General features: G+C 40.5%; 1 protein-coding gene across 3 annotated transcripts in view; it reads left to right on the top strand.

Annotated features, from left to right (window-relative positions):
• The first annotated feature begins 1,378 nt into the window (after positions 1-1,378).
• wnt6b (wingless-type MMTV integration site family, member 6b) overlaps positions 1,379-27,996 on the top strand; it is a 42,167-nt gene continuing 15,549 nt past the window's right edge. Inside the window, exons 1-4 of one of the 3 annotated variants that reach the window (XM_061841936.1) lie at positions 1,379-1,985; positions 2,282-2,352; positions 2,484-2,889; positions 20,437-20,657. In XM_061841936.1, coding sequence (XP_061697920.1) covers positions 2,810-2,889; positions 20,437-20,657 — 301 coding nt within the window. In that variant the 5' untranslated portion in view covers positions 1,379-1,985; positions 2,282-2,352; positions 2,484-2,809. Of the gene's footprint in view, positions 1,986-2,266; positions 2,890-20,436; positions 20,658-27,996 lie in introns of all 3 variants that reach the window. The other 2 variants (XM_061841935.1, XM_061841934.1) reach the window with 2 other exon arrangements.

Here is a 27,996-nt window from a genome sequence, read left to right on the forward strand (position 1 = left end):
TCTTGCAAATACTGAAATTTCATTTCTTACACCCCAATATTTTGGTATAAAAAGTTTGAAAGTATGACTTGGCAATTTTTTTCAATCAGGACTTTATGATGGTTAACGGGTGCCAATAAGTAAAATGCTTCTATCTATCTATCTATCTATCTATCTATCTATCTATCTATCTATCTATCTATCTATCTATCTATCTATCTATCTATCTATCTATCTATCTATCTATCTATCTATCTTCCAATTCATCTGTAAAATTATTTGATTTTCAAAAAGAAATTAATCGGGACGTGTTTTTCCTGTCATTGATCAAACTATATGGAAATGACCCAATATTGATAGACAGAGTGATATGGGCAAACTTCATTTGTCTCAAGGGTCCAAAAAGGTAAGGGGGTCGCCTCAGAACCTGGAAACCCACCGTCATTGAATTGTTTCTCTGAGGATTACATGAAGTGACATATTTGACCCTCGTTATTCGCGACATGAATGCAAAAAGCGAGCATGCAACTCGGCCAACGAGGTAAAATACGACGCCCGGAAGAAGTTGAAGCTTATGCATCATGTACTGTATGGATCGTGTGTACTGTATGTATGCTGATGATGGCCATCTGGTTAGGCCCTGTGTAGTGTCTTCTCCCAGCAGGCGATTTAAGTTGTGAGCCAAGACCCCAGGCCCAACACCCTGCTGGACTTTGAAATTAGATCTTTATTGTCCATAAAGCCTCAGCCAAGAATGAAAAAAAAAAAAAAAAAAAAAAATCAGCCCTCCCTTACAAAACACACTCGTCCAGCAGCGAGGGAACTTGTGAGAGTCGCGCTGAGATGAGACAGCCAGAAAATGGTTGTGTGAAGCGAAGGTGGGCAGAGAAGTGAGGCAGTACAACGCCCAGCGCAGTTGTCGACATCCCAAATTATTTTTAGGCCATTGAGACGATGCCAATTTCATAACTTGTGCAGTTTGTTGCAGGGGTCCCAGTCTTCGGCACAGGTGCCATTCAAACCGGATGTGCACAAGAGCTGTTGTCATCCACAGCTCACCCCCAGCCACTCTCACACACACACAGACTTCCAGACATCACATGCCACTTTACTAAGCCCCGCCTCCTAAACCCGCATCCATTAATCCAACTCCAATACATTTCACTATTTTCTATCAACTTGAAATGACAGCAAATCATTTTTAACTAAACAAGCCTACTCAAATGATTCTAACTACACAATTGTTCTCGTTAATGTCTAAAAACAAACCATCAACTCTGTCAATCGTGAGACAACATGCTGCATGACTCCTGCTGATTGAGGAAGAGGTGGAGTTTGTAAGAGAGTTATTATTATTATGTCATGAGCAAGGCTAGACCACGACTAAGAGGGGCGTGGCCTGCCCACTGCTCCGAGTGGTCTCATCTCTGACACCTGTCGCCAGTCACAGCTGTGTCACGTGAGGCACTGTGATTAGAAAATGTATTTAAGTTGGAGTTTTGTCACTGGTGTTTGCCAGTTCTTTCTTGCATCCAAGGTTACTCCCCCACTGTGCCATTATAATCCAGTCACACTTTTGGTTACGCTCTTTAGTTGACTCATCGTTATCGGACATTCTTTCTTGTATTTTGGATCCTGCCTTCTCGGACTGTGTTGTCGTGCACAACTTTTCATAATAAAACCCACTGAACATCATGTCCTCGGCTCGGAGTCCTGCGTTTGGGTCTGCCCGTGCACCGTTTGGTTCATGCCAACAATTATTATTTTTAACACTTTAAATTTATTAAGAAAGAAGTCATTTAAAGATGAGTGTCTGATTGGTGTTTTGAAAAAAGTGAAATGTTGTAATTTTACCTTGAGGTTTCAGTTTAGTGACAGCATTACTGAGGGAATGTGAGAGGGTACCCCCCCCCCCTCCGCACCCACCAAGAAAAAACGCATACTCGAACCTGGAACTTTTCAACTGCGAGGAAGAGGTGCAGACCACCCCGCGCGCAGACATCCAGGTGAAACAAGTTTTACCCTATGTGCTTGACGTTATAGATGAGGGCTGCACAAATATCCGAGGTGTACCACACACCTGTGATGACGTCAGCCCATTCCAACAGGCTCTCATTTCGACTCCACCATAAACATCAAGTCACATTATAGCTCTGTTTATGCTCGTGTGTGTTTTGGCCTTTTTGTGCCCCTTTTTTCTTCCTCCTCCGTGCAACTAATTGCAGTCTCTCTCTCTTCTTCACCCCCCCCAACCCCCACCCACTCCTTTACCACGCCTGCCCTGGAGCGACGTCACACTAAGGTGCGAGAAGAAGAAGAGCGCATTTTTCCTCCCTTCATCATCCAAAGAAAACACACGGACACACCGTGCAGGTCCTCCTCCACTGAGTTATTTCCTAAGTCGACCCGGCAGAACCGAACAGAACCACACGTCCGTGCGCTCTGCCTCATCATCACTGGAAGTTATCTTTTTTTTTTTTTTTTTTTTTAATTGATTTTATAAGTGTTCAATAGTGCTGCGGGAGTGGGTGACGTTTTATGACGCTCCGCTGGCGGTTCCGACGAAGCCACTTTTGGGTCGCGTTTGTCGGGGAATTCGCAACAATGAGGACGTCAAGCACACCGCCGGACCTCTCCTCAGTCACCTCTTGACCGACTTCACTCCTGCGCATTAACATGCGCCCGACGGCAGATTGGCGCTGGATGATGAACTTTGATTGACTTCCTACTTTTTCTGGACACTTTGGTCATTAAAAAAAAAAAAAAAAAAAAACTCCAAGAAGAGGATTCTGTTTTTATTAGCTGGAAGATCCGAACCAAGCGCGCAAACATGACGGTTCGCCTGTCTCGGATCCAGCTGGCCCTCTTCTTCATCTTGCTTTGCCCGGTCAATATCATCGGATTGTGGTGGTAAGTGCCCTTTATTTCAAGTGCTCAGTACCTACATGGCTGCGAGGCAACGAGTTTTATTTGCGTTATTGCGCACACCCGTGTGCGCAGTCGTGTCCCTGATGCGCAACTTACTATTCGCTGTCCTGCCAATGAAATCAAGATTCTATCTATCTATCTATCTATCTATCTTCTATCTATCTATCTATCTATCTATCTATCTATCTATCTATCTATCTATCTTGGGGGTGTGAATGCAATAAATTAAGTTATTGAAGGGTTGAGTTAAAAAATGAATTGTGCTTTTTTTATATGTAAAAAAATAGATTTTTAGGAATCTATCTAATCTTGGGGGTGTGAATGCAATTTATTTAGCAATAAATTAAGTTATTGAAGGGTTGAGTTTAAAAAAAAGTGTTTCTTATATCGATAAGAAAATTAGATTTTTAGGAATGAAACTTGAATTTATTTGAATGTTTTTCTAGGGGATGCGTTGTCTCATGTCTTTTTTTCCTTTTTAAGTAGAATTTTTCGTGATTTATTCTGAGAAAAACAGAATTTATTTACCAGTATTTTTAAATTTGCACGTTTTCAACTGACCTTTTCTTTTGTGGTGCAACATTTAATCTCAGACAATGGGTGTTTTTCTTTATTAATTTAATGTAATATTAATTTAACTTTATTTTACAATTTTTTTCCCTAACTTTTCAATAGTTTTAGCAATATTTATTCATGGGATTTATTTTAATAATTGGGTACAAGGATAAGTAGTTGTAATAATTTGGAAATTTTATTTTAACAAAAATGTTAGTTTGTGTCAGTCAAAGTAGGATTTTTTTTCATTTATTTTTTTAAAGAAATAATTGTTCAAAATATATTTGAAGAAAAACATTTTGGGGATGGGTTTGCAAACCATCTAGAACATCCATCTGCTGTATCCAAAATGTGTCCTTCCCACCAGCGTTTGTTTATGGGGAACCAAAGTGTTTGCAGAAAAGGAAATAAGAAAGGGAGAAGAAGGGCGGTGATGGCTGTCTTCTCATTGCTTGCAGTTGTGTGTGTGTTTGGGGGTCAGAGTTAGGAATGTCAGGTGGCCCTTCAGGGCACAGTGGATATGTCATCATAAAACAATCCGTGCAGGCTCAGCTCAGCAAGGTGTGTGACGGACGGACAGACAGACAGCGCATGGAGATGCACAGATAACATATTTTCTCTCCATCTGTCTGTGTCTCACTTTGCTTTCCTCCCTAACATGTAGTTTGTCTTCATCTCTAGTGTACACTGACACACACACACACACAATCTTTTGGGATTTTTTTCCAGCGAATCCTCCCACTTGACCATTTCGGTCAAGGTCGGCGCGGCGCAGCAGCGTCCAAAGAGACCGTGCGAGTGAGCCGGGGGTTCTTTGTATGGGCTGGCATTGGCGTTCCGTCCTGTCACGAGCGATAGTGAACTCTCACTCCTTAGAATGGATTTTCCCATCGCCACATCGGAGACTGATGAGAACGAGTTGTAATCGACGCGGCGGGAAGTCACAACAACGTTGATGAGAGAGTTGCCTGCCCGAATGGAATCTGTTACATGCGCTGATGGGGCGCATTTGGGAAAGCGAGGGAGCGGACCGAGTTGTCTTTATCGCATTTACGGGCCACGCAATCTTTGTGTATTGTCCGATATTAACTTATTCACTGGCAAAGCAGACAGTTGCCCACATTGCCAACTTTTCAAAACCATTTTGACTGATGTTTCAAAGCGTGACAATGTGAGCCCCAAACCAGGAAGAGTACACTTTTGTCTTTCTCTTTCTTCTATTGTTTTTGTAATCATCACTAGAACATGTGTTGGTTTCATCTGAAACCCCCCATCCCCTCCACTCCCCTGTAGAAAAACTGAAAACGAGCTTTTTGTGAAAAGAAACATGTCAAGCAGGGTAGTGACTTCAGTGTTAATATTTTATGCTTTTGTGACACATCAAACTATACAAAAAAAATGAGGGGTTTTGATGGCTAAATAATCATGTATTTATAGATCTGTTCTCACTCACTGCATGTCGCAAGTTGATCAGTGCATTCTCTTTTCATATTTTTACACCTGCGTCTTCTGTTTTCACGATTGCGACACGCGTTGTACATCCTATCATAACACGTACTCTGTTCATATGATATGAAGACGCACACTCGTATGGAGTTTGAGGTGCCTAAACCTGTCAGTCATTCAACATAATTGATGTGCCAACCCGAGGTTCACGGCAAATCTTTTTTTTTTTTTTTTGTCTGTTCAGAAGCTGCGCTGATCATAAGCCAAAGCCATGCTAAACTGCCCTCCACAGGGATCTGTGGAGGGCCGTTAACATACCTGAATTTCATAGAAAAGATGGCCAAGACCTTCGATGCATACTTGTTGAAAATCACGGATGACGAATATATACGTCGGTGGCAGTAAACCGTTGTATTCTGGTTGTCATACATAAATACCTGCAGCATTTAATGAGTTTCTATACAGAAGAAGTAGGATCAAATTTGTTCCATATGGCTGTTAAATCTTCCGTTTCATCTAAGGAATAATACATTCAGAAATATTTTTGCTTCAGGGCTCAATCAAACATTTGGGTACACATCATGTGGAAATCTGATCAGTAATTGGTATTTAGTTTGAGCACACCTGCAGGTGGCAGCAGCGCTTGTGGTTAGCACAACTGCCTCACATGGGTGAGGTTTAGGGTTTGAATCTCTGCTGTGAGGAGTTTGCGCAATTCTTTTATGTTCTCTGGCTTTCTCCCAAAATCCCTAAAATATGTACTGTATGTTTGGTTTGTTGAAGACTTATGTTCATAGGTGTGAGCGTGAGTTAAGGTATATTTCCAGACTGTGAGTTGAACCCAGCATGTAAACAGCTGGTAGTCGTGGTAAGTTGGCTAGCTTGTATGTTGATCTTGCAAATTGAGGGATGGGAATATTTTCCTGGATTGTCTCAGCTCTTTTATTCCTGTTTCATATCAAGGAAATTCACTTTACCTGGAGCTGTCGTGTCATTTCAAAGATCTATGTGGATGTAAGCTGCACGCTTCATTGTCAACTAAACACTTATTTACCTTCGCAGTGTACTGCTTTTGGTGATATTGCCCATTCATTTTTTTTTTCAACCCTAAAAAAAAAAAACCTTGTATATACTTATATGCAGAGATATATGCATTATACACACACTCACAAAGCCAAACCTGAGGGCAACAGAGCGAGAGAGATCAGTTTATGCTGAGATTTGTCTTGTCTCATTATGTTTCCTGGATTTTTCTTTGACTTTTGGATTATGTTATCGTTAACATTTTAGGTTTTGGATTAGTGTGGGGAATTTCATCACTTTTTTTAAGCGTTGCTTCCTTCGACTTCCTGAAAAATAGCCAGGACTTTCATCTCCAACATGGGCCCTCCGTTAGTTTTATTAGCCTCAATGCACTATTTACGGAACGTCACATTGATAAACGTGGAGAAATGATTAGTGTACTTCCCGTGTATACTGTGATTTCACGATTTACATGTTTTTTTTCTGTTATGTGTGCATTTATCAAGACTTATCATTTCTAAATATTCACTTCAGCTTGTGAATTGTTGAATGTGAGTTTGTGAATGAGCAGGCACATGCTTTTATTTTCAAGAAAACTGTAACAGATTTCAAGGCATTCACAAACACAAATTGAGAATATTGACACTCGTGGGATTGACAGATTTGGGATTGCTCCAACCTCCACCCACTAAACGGCAGTATTGTTGCTTCGATTGAAATGATAGGCTATAAAGTAGATGATTGAGAGCTACCGGCCGCCTTCCACCATGGCACTGTAACAACATGGAAAATGATCCAAACACTGAAATAATTTTTTTTGTATGTTACTGTCAGATGAGGAAGGTGATCTATTTTTATTTTACTTATTAATGGTGTCCACCTTGTTCAGCCATGGTCGGGTTTCAGTGAATTTCAGCAGGATTGTACCATAGACTGTTGTATTCCCATAAAAATGACTGATCAACAGAAATAAAAACACTGCCCCCTAGTGGATGGAGTCATGAGCCTTCACACGTGTGAATATTCGTGCAAGAGAATATAATGAAATGCTTTACCTTTGTCTCAGAAATAAATACCGGTACCCCTCATCCACAAATGCACTTTTAACAATTCACAAGAAATGTTAAGTCACCTAAATAAATGAATAAACAAATGACTACATAAATAAACGCATACACAACATTAAAAAGCGCTTGTGAATTTTGAATGTGTTTGTGGATCTGAAAAAGATATACAGCATTTGTGGTACTTAAAAAGGTGTAAAGTCACAGATATATTTCCATCCATCCGTTTTCTGTACCGCTTCTCCTCACGTGCGTCACGGGCATGCTGCAGCCTATCCCAGCTACTTCGGCCAAGAGGCGGGGTACACACTGAACTGGTCACCTGCCAATCATAGATCAGAGCACATAGTGTCCAAACAAACAAGCATTTGCACTTGCATTCACACGTACAAGCAATTTAGAGTGTTCAATCAACCTACCATACATGTTTTCCCCAGAGAAAACCCACACAGGCAGGAGGAGAACATCCAAACTCCACACAGGTGGGACTGGGATCTGAACCCAGGTCCTCAGAATTGCATGTCCGATCTGCTAACCACCTAACCCCCCTGTGCTGCCCAGATATATTTGTTTACATAATTTTGAGACAATTTTGATTATGTTGCATTCTTGCGGACAATGCCCCTGGCAACAGATTAGACACTGTTAGCCGGATCTAGTTTTGATATGGGTGACAACAGAAGCATAACCCAAAAAAATGCCAGTCAGTGTCTGGCGATTGCGCCAGTATACAAGAGCAGCTGATTCCGGAACTGGAACCATTCAATCTAAAGTCTGTTGGTTGCGGGTTGTTGACCCATCGCAGAAACAGCAGCAGACACAAGTAGAATGATTTCAATTCAAAAGTCAAGCCACCCGTGTTTAAGAAAAAAAGTGCGGATGATCGCTAATGAGAGAGATTCCTAACTCTGACCCCCAAACACACACGCAACTGCAAGAGATTAAAGGAATGGTGAGGCTGCGGGAGATTCACACTCCGGCTATCTGTCGTCTCGTCAATGGGCATATGGGACATCATTTGTTTTAAATGAAGCCGTTACTGATTTGAGGAATCAACACCAATCCCCATGGACTTCCTTTTCATCCCCACTGACATAAATTGTCATCTTCTTTCAATTGTCGCCTGCGGACTGCAGTGAGGTGCAGTGCGGGTGGAAGCACACCTGTGCATCCCTGGGACAATGACGTTCTCTGTTGGAAAACCTCTGGATGAGGCATCATACACTTCTTGCGGCAGTTCTCTCCCTCACTCCCCTCTAAAGTCTCTCTTTGTCTTGCCTCGCTGGTAGGAAAATACTTCTCGTGTAGATACACTAAGCAGGGAGAGAGACTGTAAGAGGGATGAAATGCTGGGAGATAGCTGTCCTTTCAGAGCCTCTTGCTGATTACAGCCCCCTAATCATTTGGCTTGAGAGCAGACAGCACAGCTCACAGGGCAGTGGAATGCCTTTGCTCTCGTCTACTGCTTTTGACTGCCGTGCTTAGCCGGGCCAACTTGCTGTGGATTTCTTTCTAAGTGCATTAAATCTGTTTAAAGATGAAATGCCGAAAACGGGTAAAGACTGAGAACGAGGTCGGTTTCAGTTGTAAAGATGTAGCATTAATTTTTTTCTATCGTTTCAATTATCAATGTTTTTTTTTTTTTTTTTTTTTTTAAACGCCACCTGACACATTTTGGACTCAACTCTCCCTAACTACATAAGAACGTAAGCGCCTTTATTCACATCACACGTTATCTACCAAATCTGTCACAAACGGTTAGCTAACTAGCTATGCTGACATTCAGAAAGTGAATCTTCCCTTTAGAGCGCCTTGTCTATCTTGAGTGTGTGGGCATCCATTATCTACCGGTTTTCCAGGTGGGGTCGCGAGGTAGCTTCAGCAGGGATACCCAGACTTCCCTTTCCCCAGCCACTTCTTCCAGCTCTTCCGGAGGGATACCGGGGCGTTCCCAAGCCAGGTGAGAGACATAGTCTCTCCAGCGTGTAGTGGGGTGTCCTCGGGGTCTCTTTCTGGTGGGATATGCCCGGAACACCTCACCAGGGAGGCGTCCAGGAGGCATCCGAATCAGATGCCCCAGCCACCTCATCTGGTTCCTCTCAATACAGAAGAGTAGAGGCTCGACACTGAGCCCCTCAAGGATGACTGAGCTTCTCACCCTATCTCTAAGGGAGAGCCCGGGCACCCTGCAGAGGAAACTCATTTTGCCCGCTTGTATCTGGGATCTTGTTCTTTCGATCACAACCCACAGCTCATGCCCATAGGTGAGGGTAGGAACGTAGATCAACTGGTAAATTGAGAGCTTCGCCTTTCGACTGAGCTTATTCTTTACCATGTGCACATCATGTAGAGGAAAAACAAAAGAGCAAGGAGTTGCAAAAAACAACTTTTTAAAGTCTGACGTGACAGCCGTTGCGTGTTCTGGGGCTTTTTACTGGCATGGCCTCGTCGCCCCGGTGTTGCCAGCCGCTTCAAGCCACGAGAGGTTTAAAGACACGGTTGTCAAACACATTTTTTGTTACAGGCCACATTGTTGGTCGAGTCTACCTCAGTGAGCCATTTAAGATTGTGAAACCATACAAGTGTTTTGTTGCCTCATCATCGTATTACATGGACACAATGAATTAAAGGATATCTAGTTCCAAAATCAGAAGCCAAGGATAATAGTTTGTTCAACTGTTGTTGGTGTTACTTTGATAAGTGGTCCTCAATATCTCAAACTGTATTTTTTATCACATATAACCATTTGAAACTTTGATACAGAGTTTAGCAAGACTTGCGGAAGTTGACACAAACAATTTGCTTTCGTGGGCCACCAAAAAATGATGTACAGTGAAGAAAATAAGTATTTGAACACCCTGCTATATTGCAAGTTCTCCCACTTAGAAATCATGGAGGGGTTGGAAATGTTCATCATTGGTGTATGTCCACTGTGAGACAGATAATCTAAAAAGAAAAATCCAGAAATCACAATGTATGATTTTCTATTTATTTATTTATTTGCGATTTATTTGTGTGATACGGCTACAAATAAGTGTTTGAACACCTATCAGCGATAATTCTCATCCTCAAAGACCTGTTAGTCCCCCTTTAAAAGTCCACCTCCACTTCATGTATTATCCTTAATCAGATGCACGTGTGTGAGGTCGTTAGCTGCATAAAGACACCTGTCCACCCCATACAATCAGTAAGACTCAAACTTGTAACATGGCCAAGACCAAAGAGCTGTCCAAAGACACCAGAGACAAAATTGTACAACTCCGCACGGCTGGAAAGGGCTACGGAGAAACTGTCAAGCAGCTTGCTGAATAAAGCTCCATTGTTGGAGCAATCATTAGAAATTGGAAGAGGCTAAACATGACTGTCACTCTCATTCGGAGTGGAGCCCCATGCAAGATATCACCTCATGGGGTCTCAATGATCCTTAGAAAGGTGAAGAATCAGCCCAGGACTACAAGACTGGGCTTGGTCAATGACCTGAAAAGACCTGGGACCACTGTTTCCAAGATGACTGTTGGTAATATACCAAGACGTCATGTTTTGAAATCATGCATGGCACAGAAGGTTCCCCTGCTTAAACCAGCACATGTCATGTGCTGCACACATTAAGTCTTAAGTTTGCCAATGATCATTTGAATGATACAGAGGAGTCATGGGAGAAGGTTTTGTGGTCAGATGAGACCAAAATGGAACTTTTTGGTCATAATTCCTCTAACCGTGTTTGGACCAAGGCGAATGATGACTTCCATCCCAACAACACCAGTGGATCGGATGTGTACCCCCGGGCCTTGAGTATGACGCCTTTGCTTAAATTGGATGCATTTTGTTCCGTGTAGGTTAGGGTCTTTATATATGTATAAAACTTGCTAGGAGTAGTAACATAAGTTTTTCATGATCGTAGCGCAGGGGTATTTGATTGACAGTTGATAGTTGAGTGGGTATAGTCTCAGCACATTCAGCAAACTATCCCGCAGCATCTGAGAGTGGTGATAATGGGTTCATTTTTTTGGGTGATTTGAAAACTTCATTTTGTATAATTACCGATTAAATCATCCCTTTTTGGCAGTGTTGTTACTTTTACTTAACAGGGACTAAGTGTGTGTGTGTGTGTGTGTGTGTCACAATCTAGTGTATAGCTGGTAATGGAGTGTGCCATCGGCCCACAGGTGGTCACACAAACCTCGATGTTAAGACCTCTCTGCTGTCTGTGCATTTACATGTCTCCTTTGTAATCACCACACACACAAACATATGCGTGCACACGCATGTATACTCACCCCCACGCACACCGATACACACCCAGGATTCAGAAGAGACTTCAGTGTAGCAGATCTTATCTCGTCCATGGTCTGAAAGCTTGATGTCTAATCAGAAGCAGAGTTGGGCACAGATAAAGATGAAATGACGATGTGGGTTTGGCAGCAGGTGTTAAACTCAACTGTGATGCATGAATTTGCATGTGTGCGTGCGTGTGGGTGTGCATGTGTGGCGGTGTGTGTGTCTGTGCTTGTCTAGAGCCATGCCCTTTTTTTTCCAATATTCTTTAATATGTCCTCATGCCAGAGAAGGATCCAAGAATGTTGAAAACGTTTGACAGAAGGGCAAAAACAGTTGTCTGACATTTTCACTTTGCGCAAGCAAATCAAAAATGTCAACAGTGGTCGGTGAATAAAGTCTTTACGCTGGCCTGTTGGGTTTTAGGTTCTGATGCCTTGCAGAAGCTACGAGTCTTAATGGGCTCTAATTAGAAGGAGCAGAACCGGGCTCTGGTTTTGCTTCCTTTTTGACAACTGAATCAACTTTGACAGAACACAACAGTCGGCCCATCATATATATGTATTTTTTTAACTCATGAAATAGTTTGCCAACGAAACTGTTCCATAAGTCTGTAGTTTTGAGCCTTTGGGTCAGAAAAGTGGATACAGATATTTGCACTTCTATAAAATGTTAAATTTAGACCAAAAAAATCTTTACAATATAATGGTGCCTGGAGATATGAGTGACCCGACTGTCATTTGATTATTTGCTTATACTTGCGAGCAAAAAAAAACAACAACAAAAAACAAGCTACGAGTGCTGTCTGACGGCAATAAACTCAACTCATTTGACAAAAAGTAAAAGTTAAAGAGAAAAATTGAGTCCCCAATCCCACTGATTAATTTGTCTTAATTCCCTACCAAACACTCTTGACTGGACAACAACATGGAAGTGTTCCATACAGAATTAGTTTTGTAAACAGCAGCTTTCTTGATTTGAAAACACAGCAGATCTGCAGTTAAACTAAGACCAAGGCCAGAGCCCTATGCAGATGAGTCAAGTAAAAATCCATGTTTGCTGCCCAACTTTCAGCATCCTGATTGTCAGCAGCCTATTGGAAGAAACACGCAGGGACGTGTTCGGCAATAAATCGTTGAGATTTAGTCTCAAGGGTCAAATTGCTCATTTAAGGAGCAAAGGTTAAGGATCTCATAATAAATGAACTAGACGTGTCGCAAGGGCACTTTTGACTAATTACAAGCACTCATAGTCAGCTATCGACACATCCTCAGTCAGCTATACAAGTCGAGTTGCTCTTTCCAGAGGATAAAGAATACACATATGCCTGTGAGTATACTGCACATTTATGCTGTGTTATTAATGGGCATGACAATCTAGTTTTTGGCCCCGGTGTACAAAATGGACCTTTCCAATGGCGGATCTTAAACTCCGCCCCGTTAGCCATGTCTCACAAACTTCCAAAATGGCCATTGAACAGAACATGTTGGAAGTCGATTCTCTATCGCGTATTCCAGAAAATATTGGGGTACGTTTTTTTGCCAACTGCGTCAGACTTGTCCAAGAGAGTTCTACAGAGAGGTCTCAACTATTTCACGCAAGGATATGTACACGGAACACCAAATTAAGATTTTGGACGTAGCAGGACGCAATGTCAGAGTTACAGGGAAAGGTCGATGCAAAAAAAAAGTTTGACGCCTCTCGAACTTCATATTTAAATCCAACAGGATAAAATAATGGAATCGTACTGTGTGTAAAGCAGGGTGAGTACTTTTTACTTGGAAAGATCACAAGTAATATCATTGTAGTCTTTATAAGTGAGTGGGTGTATTAATTTGACTTGTAATCGAACCCAGTGCTCGGTCTTAAAAGTCCGATGTGATACACATAGGCAAATAGACATTTCTCTTGAATGACAATGTGCATTTACGTATCACTAACATGACTCGTCGGCATAAAACATGACACACTTCATTCAGCAGGTCAGTGATACACTAACAAAGTGAAAGTTGTTCTCCCGCAATGTATAAAGCACTGATAATAATTCAATCAAACTCAGAGAAGATACTTCTCCCTCACTTACCTTTGAACATACAGCTTTGTGTTTGTTGATATTGTTCTCATTTAGTTCTACGTGCGCTCTTCCGCAAGCCTTAATCCATCGTAGACACTTCGTCGACTGTGTTTTAGGCTTTGGAAAATGAATTAACCGGGCCCCTTGGAACCTAGAAGGATATCTTTCATCAGAATTGCACGTTCCCCAAGCACATCTGAGGACCATTTTCTTCGTAACATTAACTTTTCCAAGCGCACACTACTGACAACCGACATTGCTTGTGCGACAATGTGGCGAGAGGGGCGTGTCAAGCCAGGGGTTTAGACAATGCGGCTATCTGATTGGCTATTATTGTATGAGTGATTGACAGGTCGGAAAGATTCATTGAAGGGTCATGAGGGGTGGGTAAATATGTGACTGGTCTGAGTGCCCTGCAAGAGGTTTAAATTGACAAAACATTTGCTGTGGAACTCTTAGTCCAGATCAGAAACCTAGTTGGCCATAATAAAATAGCGTGCATGCAGCTACGCTTCACAATACTTAATAGGGCGTAACATAAATTGGAGGCAGTCCATATTGGGATGGGGAGCATATTTATTCCACGGCATGTCACACTCAAGAGTGCCATCAAGGCCTCGGCCACACCGTATGAATTTGTTGGCCATCCAACTCACAAGTCAGCACATCATTCTAGCGTCAGTTATATTGAACGGTGGAAAAACAAGATAACTAACAGTTAAATGTGGCCAATATTTAACTGTTTTTATAAGCTATATTCTAATATAATGTACAGCATTTCATGTGCAGCTGTGACCGTTTTAAAGTGCTCTGGGAAAAAAAATAAGTTAAGAGAACTCATGCTTGACCACAGATGTGATTACTGCATTGATATTGTAATGGTGTCAGTTATTGGCCCGCGCTGTACTTCATCCTCTTGGAAACCTCACAATGATGTTCTATGCGGTAAGCTGTTAAGAATTCCCTCTTGACAGCTAAATGATACATATACCGTATAAGTACATTACTGAATAAAAACAGGAGCGCAGTCCATTTACGCTGCAACTGCTGTATTTATTTGAAGTACTTTATATTGCTTACTTTAAGTGGGCAACAACCTTTGACACTCAGTTTCCTTTTCTTTGTTCTTTTGCCAGTAATCATAGCCCCAACACATTTGGTGGTGGGGGGTGTTTCTCTCCATTCTGTAATATTGAACTGAATCGGAATAGTCATAGAATACAAGAATAGTAATGATAATGAAAAAAATCAGTTGGAGCTCTGATCAAACACAAAATCACTGGTGTGGTCATGATGTGTTTTTGGAAGATGGAGGATTACTAAAATAAGTAGTGAAGCCTTATCTTGTATTTTAATCCATGATTTATTTACTGTATATTTATTGATATGTTTTGCATTCATGTGCTAAAATACTATGTAGTTATTTTAAGTTACAACTCAAATTACTAGCCAGTCAACTCTACAAAAAAATGTTACTTTCACAGCTTTAGAAGGTATCCACATTTTCACATTTTAGAATCCATCCATCCATTATCCAAGCCGCTTATCCTCACAAAGGTTACGGGAAAGCTGTAGCCTATCCCAGCTAGCTTCAGGCAAAATGGCGGACTACACTGCACTGTATGCGGTTTTAATTTTCTTTTTTTTTTTGTTTAATATTGTGTTTGTCATTTTTTATGTTTTTATCTGGTTTTAAATGTTTTATCTCTTTGTTTTAAAATCCCTTTAACTGTCTCTGGACCAAATAAAATTTTGCAGAGAGACAAATCTGATACTTTCAGAAAATGATACTCTGGACTTAAAATTTTCGATTATCTTAAACTTGTTGCAAATTTGCAACGCCTGCCCGGAAAGGGTTTTAATCATGTAAAGCACATTGAGTTACCTCGTGTATGAAATGTGCTATACAAGACTGGTCGCCAGTCAGTCACAGGGCAGATATCGACAGCATCACTGAGCGCCACTACACCATCAGTGACACATTTTGGAATATAATAATTAATAAAACACATAATGGTAAGGTGTAATTTCCACTTATCATTTTCTGATCACAATGTTAACAAATCAATTGGAAGACTTGCTTCGATAGCATATATGTATTTTTAGCGTTGGACAGTTCAGTATTTGGCCTGTTTTTAAAAAAGGCCCGCCCCGCCACACACAAACTGACTGAACAAAAGTTTATTGGACAATTGTGAATAAAGTACATTTGGTGACTCACACCCATACACAAGGCCATTGATTGAAAAATGGTGCGCTTATCATGAAACATTTTGAGGTGCCACATCTATTCTACTGTATTGTTTTCCTATATAACCACAAAAAACATGGCGGGATTGAAGCGCATTGGGCTTCAGCTATAAGCTAATTAATCAAGAACAGGAACTTGACGATTTTATAAACAGGGTAACTCAATGGGCTTTAGATGATTAAAAGCATTTAAATACAAAGAAATAGAACCTTTTAATTTGTGTTTTATGACACTGTAGGAGGAAAAGTGTGGACAGAGTGGGAGGAAAAAATGGGGAAATTAAATGCCAGTATTTTAAGGGGAATAGCCTATCAGCGACACAGTGCGAAGAAAATAAACAAAAAAAAAAAATAAAATACAGTAAAGCCTCGGTTCTTGAAGGTCCCTGTTTTCAAACAAATTGGTTTTGGAACGAAAATTTCCAGATGTTTTGCTTCTGTTTTTGAACGAAAATCAGTACTCGAATGCCCCTGACAAAACCTGGAATTAACATATTGCAAGCAGCCAGACCAGCTGACCCAGAACGCGCTTTGTTGTGAATTCCCACGCTGCCCAAAAAAAACGGAAATAACAATGCGTGCAGCGTGAGCAGCTGACCCACTCCAAGAAACGTTTTATTTTTGTCAATTCGAACGCTCCATGGAAAAAAAAAAAAAAAAAACGTGGAAATGACATAACGCAGCGCACTTTTGTTTTTCTCTATAATGTAGCCTCTGTACACAGACATGTCACGGTAGTGACTGTTGTTTTTCTTCTTATCGAGGACAACCGTATTAACTCCCAATCATGGCTCCAAAGAAGGAAAGTTGCTTATTTAAAGTTATTCTTTACTTTTGTTAATAAAAAAAAGTTTACAAGGCTCGGGGCCGAGTCGCTACAGGTACGGCATTGCACTCCCAGCCTAGTGTACTCTACTACAAAAGCATACATTTTAAGCAAAAAAAAAAGTATTTAAAGTATACACGTATTTCTACTATGATGTTTATTATCAGAAAAAGCTAAATAAATGCTTTAAAAAGTGTAACATTTTAGGCTTGGAACACATTATTTCTTTTTCCATTCATTATAATGGAAAACATCAATTCGGTTTTCGAACACATTACTTCTCAAACCGCTTTCTGGAACAAATTGTGGTCGAGAACTGAGACATCACTGTAGTTCCTTTTTTGCAATGGTGAACTTAGTTCAAAATTATGAACTCTGAACTGAACTCATTCATTCTTGAAATGGTGAACTGAACTTTGAATGTAGAAAATGAACTTCCCACCACGGGTGGCCTCTTCCTGGGGGCATATCTTTGGGCAGAGACACAAGGGGGCATGGGTGGCGCGGGCACTCAGTGAGGCTACATTCCACCCTTATTGGCAGTTTGAGAACTGCAAATACAGTACATAGCATCTCAAGCACAGAGCGTGTGAGTAATTTCGCAACCTCTGCCTCCTGCACAATCTTGAGCAACACCGAAGAACAATAGAAGCCGCTGTTGTAGCGTGTCGATGCGCTCAATACCTTTTTCTAAGTGCATCCCATTTATTTTGGCCTGTCAGTGCCTTGGCATGTGCAATTGTGCCAAGCACTTAGGAGCAAATGTCTTTTTATGTGTGCTGTTGTTGATTTTTTTTTTTTTTTTTTTTCTGCTCTTCAGATTTTTTGCATTAGGAAAATTTCCTCGGTATAAAAGCAGCGTGATTTAACAAATAGTACGTGATGGCTATGCCAACATATCTCACACAAGGGTCTTGGCTAGGGGCTTTCTGTCTGTCTTGGTGTGAGAATTTGAATGCAAAAATACTTTTCAATACTTCGTATCATGCTTGATCTCTTTGTTGAATGCCGCTTGTCATTTTCATCGCACGTGAAGCTCCCCCGGCCGTCTCTCAGTGTCCTCTCGAATTCTCTCATGTTGGCCTTGCTCTGGTGTGTCGGACTTGCGCCTGTCGTGACTTTCTTGATCTGCAGCATACTTGAGAGATTAGGCAGGGATGAAGAAAAGAAAAAGAGAGAGAAGGGATGCATGTAGTACAGCACTGTCAGATCCTCAATGAAACCTGAGGTCACTTTGCACAATCTTTGATGAAGATATAGTCATTTGAAGTTCATATTTTTTTGCACTTCAAGGAATATATGAGTGGATCAAATCCCTTCAATATTTGCAAGCGGTGCAAATCATAAAACCTCAAAGGATCTTGCACGAGAGCAGTATTTGAAAGCCCACTTGTCAAGGCTTTACTTGTGCGTTTATTTTTTTCTCTATTGCTTTTTTTTTTATGTCAAACTGACAAAGCATTCGTGTGAGGCCGCTTTTACTTTCAAGCCATTTTCCCCTAATTTCAGCTCCTGTAAATTCCTCTCAGTTGTTTCATTGTCCGCGTAGGATGGGATGTCATAAACGACACCCTGAGGAACACTGGCACTTTGTATGCTAAAGACCTGAGGGGCTTCTAACAAGTGAATGCAAGCTTTTAACTGCATGGATGTGTGTGGGGGGTTGGGTGGGGGGGTCACCTGCAGGGGTTCACCTATTAGATAGTTGCAAATGTACTACCTGCAAATCCAAGATTCACTTCCCATGCTGCATGTACAGTATTTATGAGTCCTCTGTTAATTATTACAACAAATAACTGTTTCATTCATTTTGTTGGAAATGTCCAAAATATTACCCACTGGGCTCCATTGAAAGGAACTCCGAATGCAAAAGATTTTGGACAGTTAAACAATTTGGGGGTTATCCCTTTCTAGTCCAACATGTCTGTGCACCTGTGTACAAAGCAAGCCAATGTGTGACCTCACAAATGAGCTTCTGAAAGAAGGGGCAAGAAATTTCTTTAACACACTCCAAAACCTTGTGGACACTCTTCCCAGAAGAGTTGAGGGGACATTTTATAGAACCCAATTGATTGAGAATGGGATACCACTTAAAATAATGCGAGTCAAGGCAGGTGAGCGAATACTTTCAGCAATAGCGAGTGCATTGGATAAAATAAGTCTACACACCCCTGTTCAAATGGCCATTTTTTGGGATCAGAGTAAGATAGATCGCGCACCCCCACCCAAAAAAAATCCACCATGAATGTGATTTACATCAATGCAAAAAAATGTATGTGCCATATATATTTGATATTCCTACACTAGAATAGGCATTACACTTATTATGATCGAATTACTTATTTTGCTTGATACTGTAAATACTTTATATTTCCATTTTACATCATCAAACAGCCTTGTGTTTTTCTTTTCTCTGTAACAACAGGTTAAGACAAACGGATTTTCTCAAATCTTTCATGAGTCTCCACTCGTCTCACCTTGCAGGAACACACACTTTGATGTAGTGTACCCGTCTCCAAACAAGGGCAAGAATGCTTGGCCCACAGTCATGTCACGATCTAACTGATACACCCCCTTTTTTTAGGGGGTGGGGTGGGGGGAAATATCTCCACCAATGAACTCTTTCACCTTAGCTCACTCAATTTTCACATTTGCTGTTCTGTCTGGGGGAAAAAAAAAAAAAAGTCAAACTCACACATACGTTCATGTACTTAATGAATGTGTTGGGCCTTATGCAACGTAATAACGACAAGCGTGATAGATTAACTTTTTTCACGTTGAAGTCTTTAATTTTGTAATACTCTCCATAATGTCCCTTTCACTATGCTTTTTGGAACATTCTATTTCACAATTTTTCACATGTAGAGATTTTTTTTCCATCCGTGGCTCTTTCATGTTTTTTTTTTTTTTTCCCACAAAATTCCTCAACCTACGCTACTGTTCCATCGTGGACCCAGAAGTAACACTTTGGTACTTTTACTGCTCTTTGCCTCATGTTGTAAAATGGGCTTTTGTCAGCTGGTGACTGCGCTCACTTCTTGGTGTAAGTGTGCGCACGTACGCGCACACACGCACACACACAAAGAATCTTACATGTGGACTTCTTGTGATATTTTTGATATGCTATCTCATTCATGCTCTCTTTCATGCTCTTTCTCTCTCTCTCACACACACACGCATAAAACCACGCATGCACACTAACATATGTAAACACACACAGACAGAGGCCCATCCTGATGACAGCGTGTAGATAATAAGCGGTTGTTGAGTGGGAGTTTGTGTTGCTAAGTACTGTTCTAGCACCTGCTCATTTACACTTGCGCTCATATTTATGCTTTTTACATATTTTCACACATAATAGAGATCCTTTATAAATATAGATTGTCATACTTTTTTTTCCTCTTTGTTGAGAGTTAAAGGTGTCTAGATGTGTGTGTCTTGTTATCAGTCCTCCCTCGCGAGAGTGTTTGTTCTACTTTCTGCAAACAGACTCAAGAAGCCGATGAATGATTTCAGGTGTCGGCGATTAACCGATACGAGGCGCAAGTGTGTGAAAATCGCTTTTTTGGCTTGACGCTCATATTTGCTGATATGGATCCCATCTGCTCGGATGCAAAGTCACAGGCGTGTAGACTGAGAGAGAGGCGATAATTGATGATGAGGGCATGTGAAATAAACAGGAAACTTACAGTCCTTAATGTTAGCATCAAAAGTTTGAATAATGCAGAATCTAACAATTTGGTTATTCAACAGCTGTTTAAATGTTTAAACGTAAATGTTGTTATTATTACCCGAGCCGAGATTCACCTCCTAGACTCAAAATCATTGCCAGTCCTAAATCTAAAGCCATGCAACACTGCCATCTACAGGGATCTGTTAGTTTTCACAGCACTTTACAAACCTGAATTTTGGAGAAAAGCTGGATGAGACCCTCCTCCACACCTACCTGCTGGAAAATGTACTTGACAAATGCTGTCCACCTATTTTACTTATTAATACTGTTTAATCCCATCCAGGGCTGTGGGCAGTCCCCTCTTGATGGATCCTAACAGCATATGCAGGAAGGCAAAGCGTCTGGTGGGGAAGCAGGCCGAGCTCTGTCAGACTCAGCCAGAAATCATCAACGAAGTGGCCAAAGGAGCCAGGCTGGGTATTAGGGAGTGCCAGTACCAGTTCAGGTACCGCCGGTGGAACTGCACGAGCCACAATAAGTACTTTGGCAAAATACTGCAACAAGGTGAGTGATTAATAACCATAGATGCATTCTACACCCTCCCCTATTAATAGGTTTAATGCAATTGGTGTATCAAGCCAGGAGTGTTAACTTGACATTTTGAATGAATTGAATCCTTTTACAGTAATGATACATACAATATTGTGCAAAAAAATAATAATAATGGAAGTGTTTCTAAATGCGTTATATGTTCCCATAACAAACTAAATTGAACACTATTGTGTTCTGTAACTTGGAGAAAATTTCTTGCGGGAATCTCAAAGCTCATAATCAAAACTTGGCACTCTTTGGTGCAAACAAACACAAACTACACTGCTGATATTAATATTTAATATAGTATAATCATCTGGAGCTATTCTAATATTTTCTCTCTAAACACTTAATTTACTTGCCAATTTGCTGTTCTGAGTTGTTTTTCCCTTCCACACTGTTCAAACTTCTCTTCAAAGTGTACTGTGCCACATACAGTACGCGCTCATTCTGGTGTTCTCGCTGCTGTACATTTCCGGTCAGTTAACGTTCAGTTTGACACGGCTTCTTCACATTCTCTCTCCTTGCTTGCTCGTCAAAAACCATTGTATAGATTTTGTAATTAAATAATCCAACATCGGCAGCACGGTGACTCAGCTGGTAAAGCGTCGGCCTCACAGTTCTGAGGTCCCGGGTTCAATCTCTGACCTGCCTTTGTGGAGTTTGCGTGTTCTCCCCGTGCCTGCGTCGGTTTCCTCCGGGCACTCCGGTTTCCTCCCACATCCCGAAAACATGCAACAATAATTGGACACTCTAAATTGCCCCTAAGTGTGATTGTGAATGTGGCTGTTTGTCTCTATGTGCCCTGCGATAGGCTGGCAACCAGTTCAGGGTGTACCCCGCCTCCTGCCCGTTGACAGCTGGGATTGGCTCCGGCACTCCCCACGACCCTCGTGAGGATAAGCGCCAAGGAAAATGGATGGATGGATCTCAAACTTCAAAATCAAAACTCAGCACTCTCACACATTTCCAGTCAGTTAGCATCCAGTTTGGCATGGTTTCTTCGGCTTCTCTCTTCTTGCTTGATCGTCAAAAACCATTGTATAGATTTTGTAATTAAATAATGCAACATCACTAAATGTAATTTGTTACTGTGCAACTCTGGGAACTGGATGGATGGATGGCTTCATGGACTTCCAAGTGAGTGACTCCTATATAGTCATAATACAATGTCCAATTTTCCACCCAAGGGTTGTTGGGGTTTTTAAACCTCTGACCCCGCTAGACAGTCTTGTGCCAACTAAAGGTCAGATGCCTGTCTAATACCAGTCCAGAAGACAATGGCAGTTCTTGTCTCAGAGTGTAGACATATTCACAAGTGACTGCTTCCACTCTTCATCAGATTGGGCATGCTTGAAATGATCAAGTAATATCTCCTCTTTAGATCTCTTAGCGTCTTCCTGCAGCACTTTGATGTCTGCAATATGGTTGCTGTTAGGTCCTCCAAAATTTGTTGATTTTCCTATCCTGCGATTCTGTTTATAGAAAGATAATTGCGTGACACGGCCTTCCTTATACGTTATCAATATTCCATCATTAGGGTTTAGAATCTTGGGAGTGTTCCTATTAGCAATAAAAAAATAAATAAATAATGAAAGAAACAAAATGAGAAAGGAAGACAGGACAAGAATGTACCGGCAGAAGCGAGACTGACAATTAATCACGCATTCCTGGCTGTCTATTAAAAAAAAAAAAAAAAAAAAAGCCAAATTGCTCTTTTGTTTTGCGGCACTCAATGAGCTGCATCTACTTGTAAGGGCTGCTGATTCACATTCTAACAAGTCTTCCTCCTTGGAGGGGGTTCAAGTAATACAGACAAGGCACGCTCATCCAAAAAGATTCAAAACCATTTACAAAAGCATCATTAAATAGTTTGTCAACACTTCATAAAACTTCAATAAGCTGCCAGTGAATAAGAATACAAGAGTGACTTAGTGTTTGCCAAAGAGAGACCCTTCTTTTGGCTCTCGTGCTTTGAGAAAGTACAGCAGTAGGACGCCCAGTGATAGCCCACAGCCATTTATACCTGACTTAATAATGTAATTGTTAACATATCTGAAAAAACTCATAAATCCTTAAATGTGTGCCAAATGATCGTAAAGCAGTAGTACTGTGTCTTTGTTGCTTACCTCAAATTTTATGTTTTGCCATTTACTTATTTACATGGATATAGATAATATTCACCATCTGGAATATAACTGTTTACTGCCTCCAATGTATATACACTTTAGGTACGTATTGAGGTTCAGAAGAGAGAAAGGTGAGGTGAGAAGTTTGTAAACCAGTGTAATGACGAACAGATCAGAATAGTTGCTGGCATTGCGTTGCTTTAAATTTGAGATCGGCGCAACTTTTGTGTCGAAGACAAAGATTGGGAAATTCATCTTGGCTTGTCACACTGATTTATGAGGCAGAGAAATGCCAACACGTTGGAATTCATATAAAGTATGTGTGTATATATATATATATATATATATATATATATATATATATATATATATATATATATATGTGTGTGTGTGGTATACACAAGATATGTCATTATAGGTAGTAGAAAGTGTGTGTTGCGATTAGGGCTGCACAATTAATTGTTTGCGCATCATCACCATTGCGATATGCCCATGCAGAATAGTCACATCACACGATCCTGCCATGTACGAGGTAAAAGAACTAAGGTACTCAACATGCATTGCGCGCATCATTCCAGGAATCACAGTCATACTGTAAATAGTTTGACAGATCACAAAACATTCTCGAAATTAGAGGAGTTTATTTGCTACTTCCAGCAGTGGTTTACTCCAGAAATGGTGCAGCGCAGAGAGTTATATATTCTTGTCTGATAACTATAATTGAAGACCTAGAAAACTATTTTATGCCTCCGTTTAATGTACAAAATAATGCAGAATGCAACGAATGGACCCAGAAGACTACACCTGGAGAGATCTACATTGCAGGGACAAACTTAAAGGGGGTGTAAGGTCTTAATGGTCCTTATTTCGCTAACAAGTCGATTTTATTTATTTATTGAATTTTTTGCCATCAATTTTCAAGAAAATGGTCACAAACTCGTTGCATTAGTGAGGGTGTGATGATTAAAATGATTCAAACATGACAGCGAGTGACACCCCATCCTTGCAAACTTCATGAACTCACGCAGTCATATATGGTTTCTTTCCTCTCTGACTTAAAAACAAGAGCTATCGCACCCCTAACATTATGAACATTTTATGCTGAAAAATCTCTATTCTGCTCGACATGGTTCTTTTCACAAGAATCTTGTTTTCTTTATTTTTCAGTCAGAAACCAGTTTTTGGTTAAACCAACTTATGTTCTTGTTATGTTAAAGAATGGAAAACATTCCAAATGGTACTAGTGAAAGAAAAGAGTTTATGAAAACACCTGACAATGAATTTAATGTACAGTAGTCATATCGCATGTGCCCTAATATGACTGTGGTCAAACAAACCCACATGTGCAGTATGTACTGCATGTAACAGTGCATGGATTATTTTCTTATCGGAAGACCGTGTACTCACTGTTATTTGATTGTAAAAATTGTACTTAAATTGCTTATTGACATTTGGCTCTGTGTACCTTTTGCTCCCGTTTCTCCCACTTAAGTTGTGTTGCTGCTAAAATAACTGCCGTTTCACTGCAGCTAAGTCAAAACAAACGATCGCGACGTGTTTGCTCTGTCCCTGCCTCTGTTATGTTTTCCATCCATATTAGTGAACTATTTATTTATTTTTGTCTGGCTGTTTTGCCAAACTCTACCGTGCAAACATTTGTAACGATGCGCGCTGTGTTTTGCTTTTGCGCTAATTCTTTTGCCGGTTGCTGTTGGAGGGTTACACAAAGATGAATGATTGAAACATCACTCTAATCTCCCTCTGCGAAAATATCTCCAGGCTATCCATCTAAACCTCGATGAGTGTTAGATGTTTTGACTGCGTGCCAACAATCTGTGTGTGTGTGAGTGCGCTTTTGTGTGTGTAAGGGGTGTATTCACAACAATAATAGTTTTAATTGATTACACAACATTACTTTTCATTGCAGTGTATGATGTCTCCCCTGGACATAAACTTTTACAAACCTTTTACAGCTTGCAGGATGTTCCAAGGGTGTTTTTATTTTTTTTTGTTTTTAATCTTTTGTGTAAACTCGCATTAAATCCACTCTACTCCCGGGCTGACAAAAGCTGTCCACACCATAGCTGTTCAAACATCACACACAAAATATTTTCTTCCGTTTTCATCGATCAAATGGTTCATATGTCGCAAAAGCAAACAATTCTGGTTACCTGGCATATACCCAAACACTTTCTCAAAGATCTTAGAGCCATGAGTGATACAATAAATAAAATAATGAGCAGACGAATTAGCGGAATAGATGAATATTACATCTTAATGTTTGTGGTTTCCAAAATAGGATTGCTCAAAGGTATTTAACCTATTTTCACTCGTGATCAGGCGCACGTCCCACTAGCTATGCTCAAGCACCTGCCTCTTTGTCCCTGATGGGAAAAAAGTGCCCTTTTTTGTTAACAGTCCCATATTATGGCAATTTAGACCTCCATAAAATGACTCTCCAACTTTTGTTTAAAAGTATCAATTTCATTAAAAGTAAAATGTCCAGAAAATGCCCCTCTGACAGCTGCTTGTGTTTGACCCAGTTTTGTATTTGCTTTGTATGTATTTGGCTAAGACACGTCCCTTTCCTTTGATTGGTCGCCTCCACGTAGAAGACCCACCTGTGAGACCACATGTTTTTGTTATGTTATGTTGACAGTGCTGACTCGGGAGGCGGAGATCTTCTCTAATGACATAGATAAAATTGACAAATTGAATGGCCTGATTTCAAAAACGTCCAAGCGTCTAGAACTGAAGTATGGGTGAACGATTTCGATTCCTATTGCATGTGTTTACTGAGCCAATATTACAGCCAAAATATTAGAAAAAGTTAGTTTGGTAAAATATGCACATTTAATATAGTGTATGTATTTTTTTCCAATTGAGTTTTAGAGGTTAAAACTTAATAAATAGAGGAATAAAAGTTTAAAGATTTATCTTGGTATCATTTCTATATTCACATGATCGCACATTAAAGACAGGAGTGTGTGAACTTTTATATTCATTGCAGCCTCCCTTCATGTCCTTTGTTAATAGTGATATTATTGACTATTGTGCTTCTTTTAACAGGAAAAAAAATATTTTTATTGTGTATGAATAATTAAAATTTTCTGTCTACTTTGAGACGTGGTCCCACCTCATCTCAGAGCGGACCAGTACATACAGGTCATATTTCATCTGTAAATATGAGAACTGGCTGACTCCAAAGTAAAGTGCGTTACAATAATTCAGTTGAGATTACCCCCCCCACCCCCCGTCAAATTCAAAAGGAACAAAAAATATTTTGTTGGGGGGAAAAAAAAACTCAGTTGTAATGATCCAACATCAAAATATACAGAAAATCTAAATGTTATTTTCAAACAGAATGTGTTGATCAAGGATTTCGAAAACATTACACTTACATCAGCCCCACGCAACACAATAAAAAAATATGATTCAGGCAATATATCATGTTGGGAAAACATCTGCTGGGAGCGAGGGAGAGAGAAAGATAAATGTGTTTCCCATGTTGATATTATTTGATCCTGGCGTGATTGAGATGCGCGCGGTAGGTATCGACATTTGCCTGTCGCTTGGGAAAAGTTTCATTTGTCATCAGTTACTTTCATCAGAAATGTATTAGACGCAGCTGTTTTGTGGAAATAAATCAAACAGAGTTGGAAGAGCAAAAATCTAATTACTTTGTATGACGAATCAAGTTAGCTTACCTGGGGCTAACGCATGACACTGCAATTTCCACACACTATTAACCCAAAGACGTATCCAATAAAATTGGGCAGGTCTTTCTTGAACAATACAAATGGATCACCAAATTGGACGAATGTCCTTTCAGGAAGTCCTTGGTAGATGATGTGAGTCTGCCACCCACTACGTGTCACCAAATAATTCTCCAAAGCAAAGTAAAATACAGTTAACACATTTGTATTATGTCAGCCTCCGTAATTCATGTTTTGACATCCCAGACCTCCCTGTACCATTACCTAAAAGTCGGAGGATTGAAAGAATATGCGCTAATTCCTACAGAAGGGCCCTGTGGAATTAAAAGCAGACGTAGACAGGCCCAGACACCCGCCGTGGCAGAGAATTTGTTTGGAATTCATGTCTCCAAGGAAAATATGAAACAAGGCGCTTTGTATCTTCCAAATTTTTTGATAGCTTCCACAGAACACAACAAGCTGTGACAACCGAGCGCTTTATTATTCCGCTTGGGGTGATTTACTGATAAATGAGACAAAAAAATAACGGTCAGAGTTTGACTAATATTAGAAGAGGTGGTAGAAGTCCTCTGTACTTAAGTAGAGGTTCAAGTACTTGTGTAAAAAAAGAAAAAACATCTGATACAGTAAAAGTAGAAGAACTGGATCAACTCCTTCACTTTAGTAAAAGTGAAAATGGAAACCTACTTGAGAGCAAAAGTGTCAGTTATGTACAATAGCCATTTCTATAACTTTGGCACACGGGGAACAAATCAATTTCTGTAAAAAAAAAAAATATTTCCCTCTTTTATGAATGACCATGCAAAGTCAAATCAGAGATTTGTTTCTAGTTACTTTCTACATTTGAAGATAATCGCTAAAATCCGATGAAGTCACATTTTATATACTTGACAATTCTTTGTAATTATTCAAATTCGGCAGGATTGCTCACAACACGGTTCTCTGTGCTGTGTTAAATTTACATCTATTTTTTTCCTTTATAGGCACTTTACCTCGCATAGTTCTCACGCTGAGAAGGAAAAAACAACACTGGACACAACTTTGCTGCAAGCTAAATTCTGACAGGGTAATGAGGGCTGAACTGACAACATGTCCATTGGCCCAAGAGTGGCCTCGGAGTGGTGTTAAAATCTCAAGTGGCCCATGAGGATGGGGGTGAGGGGATCGGGGTGGGGGCCGGTCTGACGGGCACCGCCGCCCCAGAGCCAACTCCCACCCCCGAAACAACCTGATGCCCTCTCGAGCTGTGGATGCAGTGCGTTAAAAGAAGGGGATGAGTGTGTGTAATGCATTAAAATCTTAGGGAGCAGACAGGGTGGAGGGGGAGGGCGTCTAGACCGGGAAAGAGCACTGACGTACTGAAACCTGGTCCGACACCAGCACAAGCCCCCCAGGAAACCTTGAATATGTGTTACAGTAATAGAAGGGCAAGATCAACTCCTCGACTTAAGTAAAAGCAAACAAAAA

The sequence above is a fragment of the Syngnathoides biaculeatus genome, chromosome 14 (assembly GCF_019802595.1).
Source record: "Syngnathoides biaculeatus isolate LvHL_M chromosome 14, ASM1980259v1, whole genome shotgun sequence".
In the NCBI taxonomy this organism is placed as follows: domain Eukaryota; kingdom Metazoa; phylum Chordata; class Actinopteri; order Syngnathiformes; family Syngnathidae; genus Syngnathoides; species Syngnathoides biaculeatus.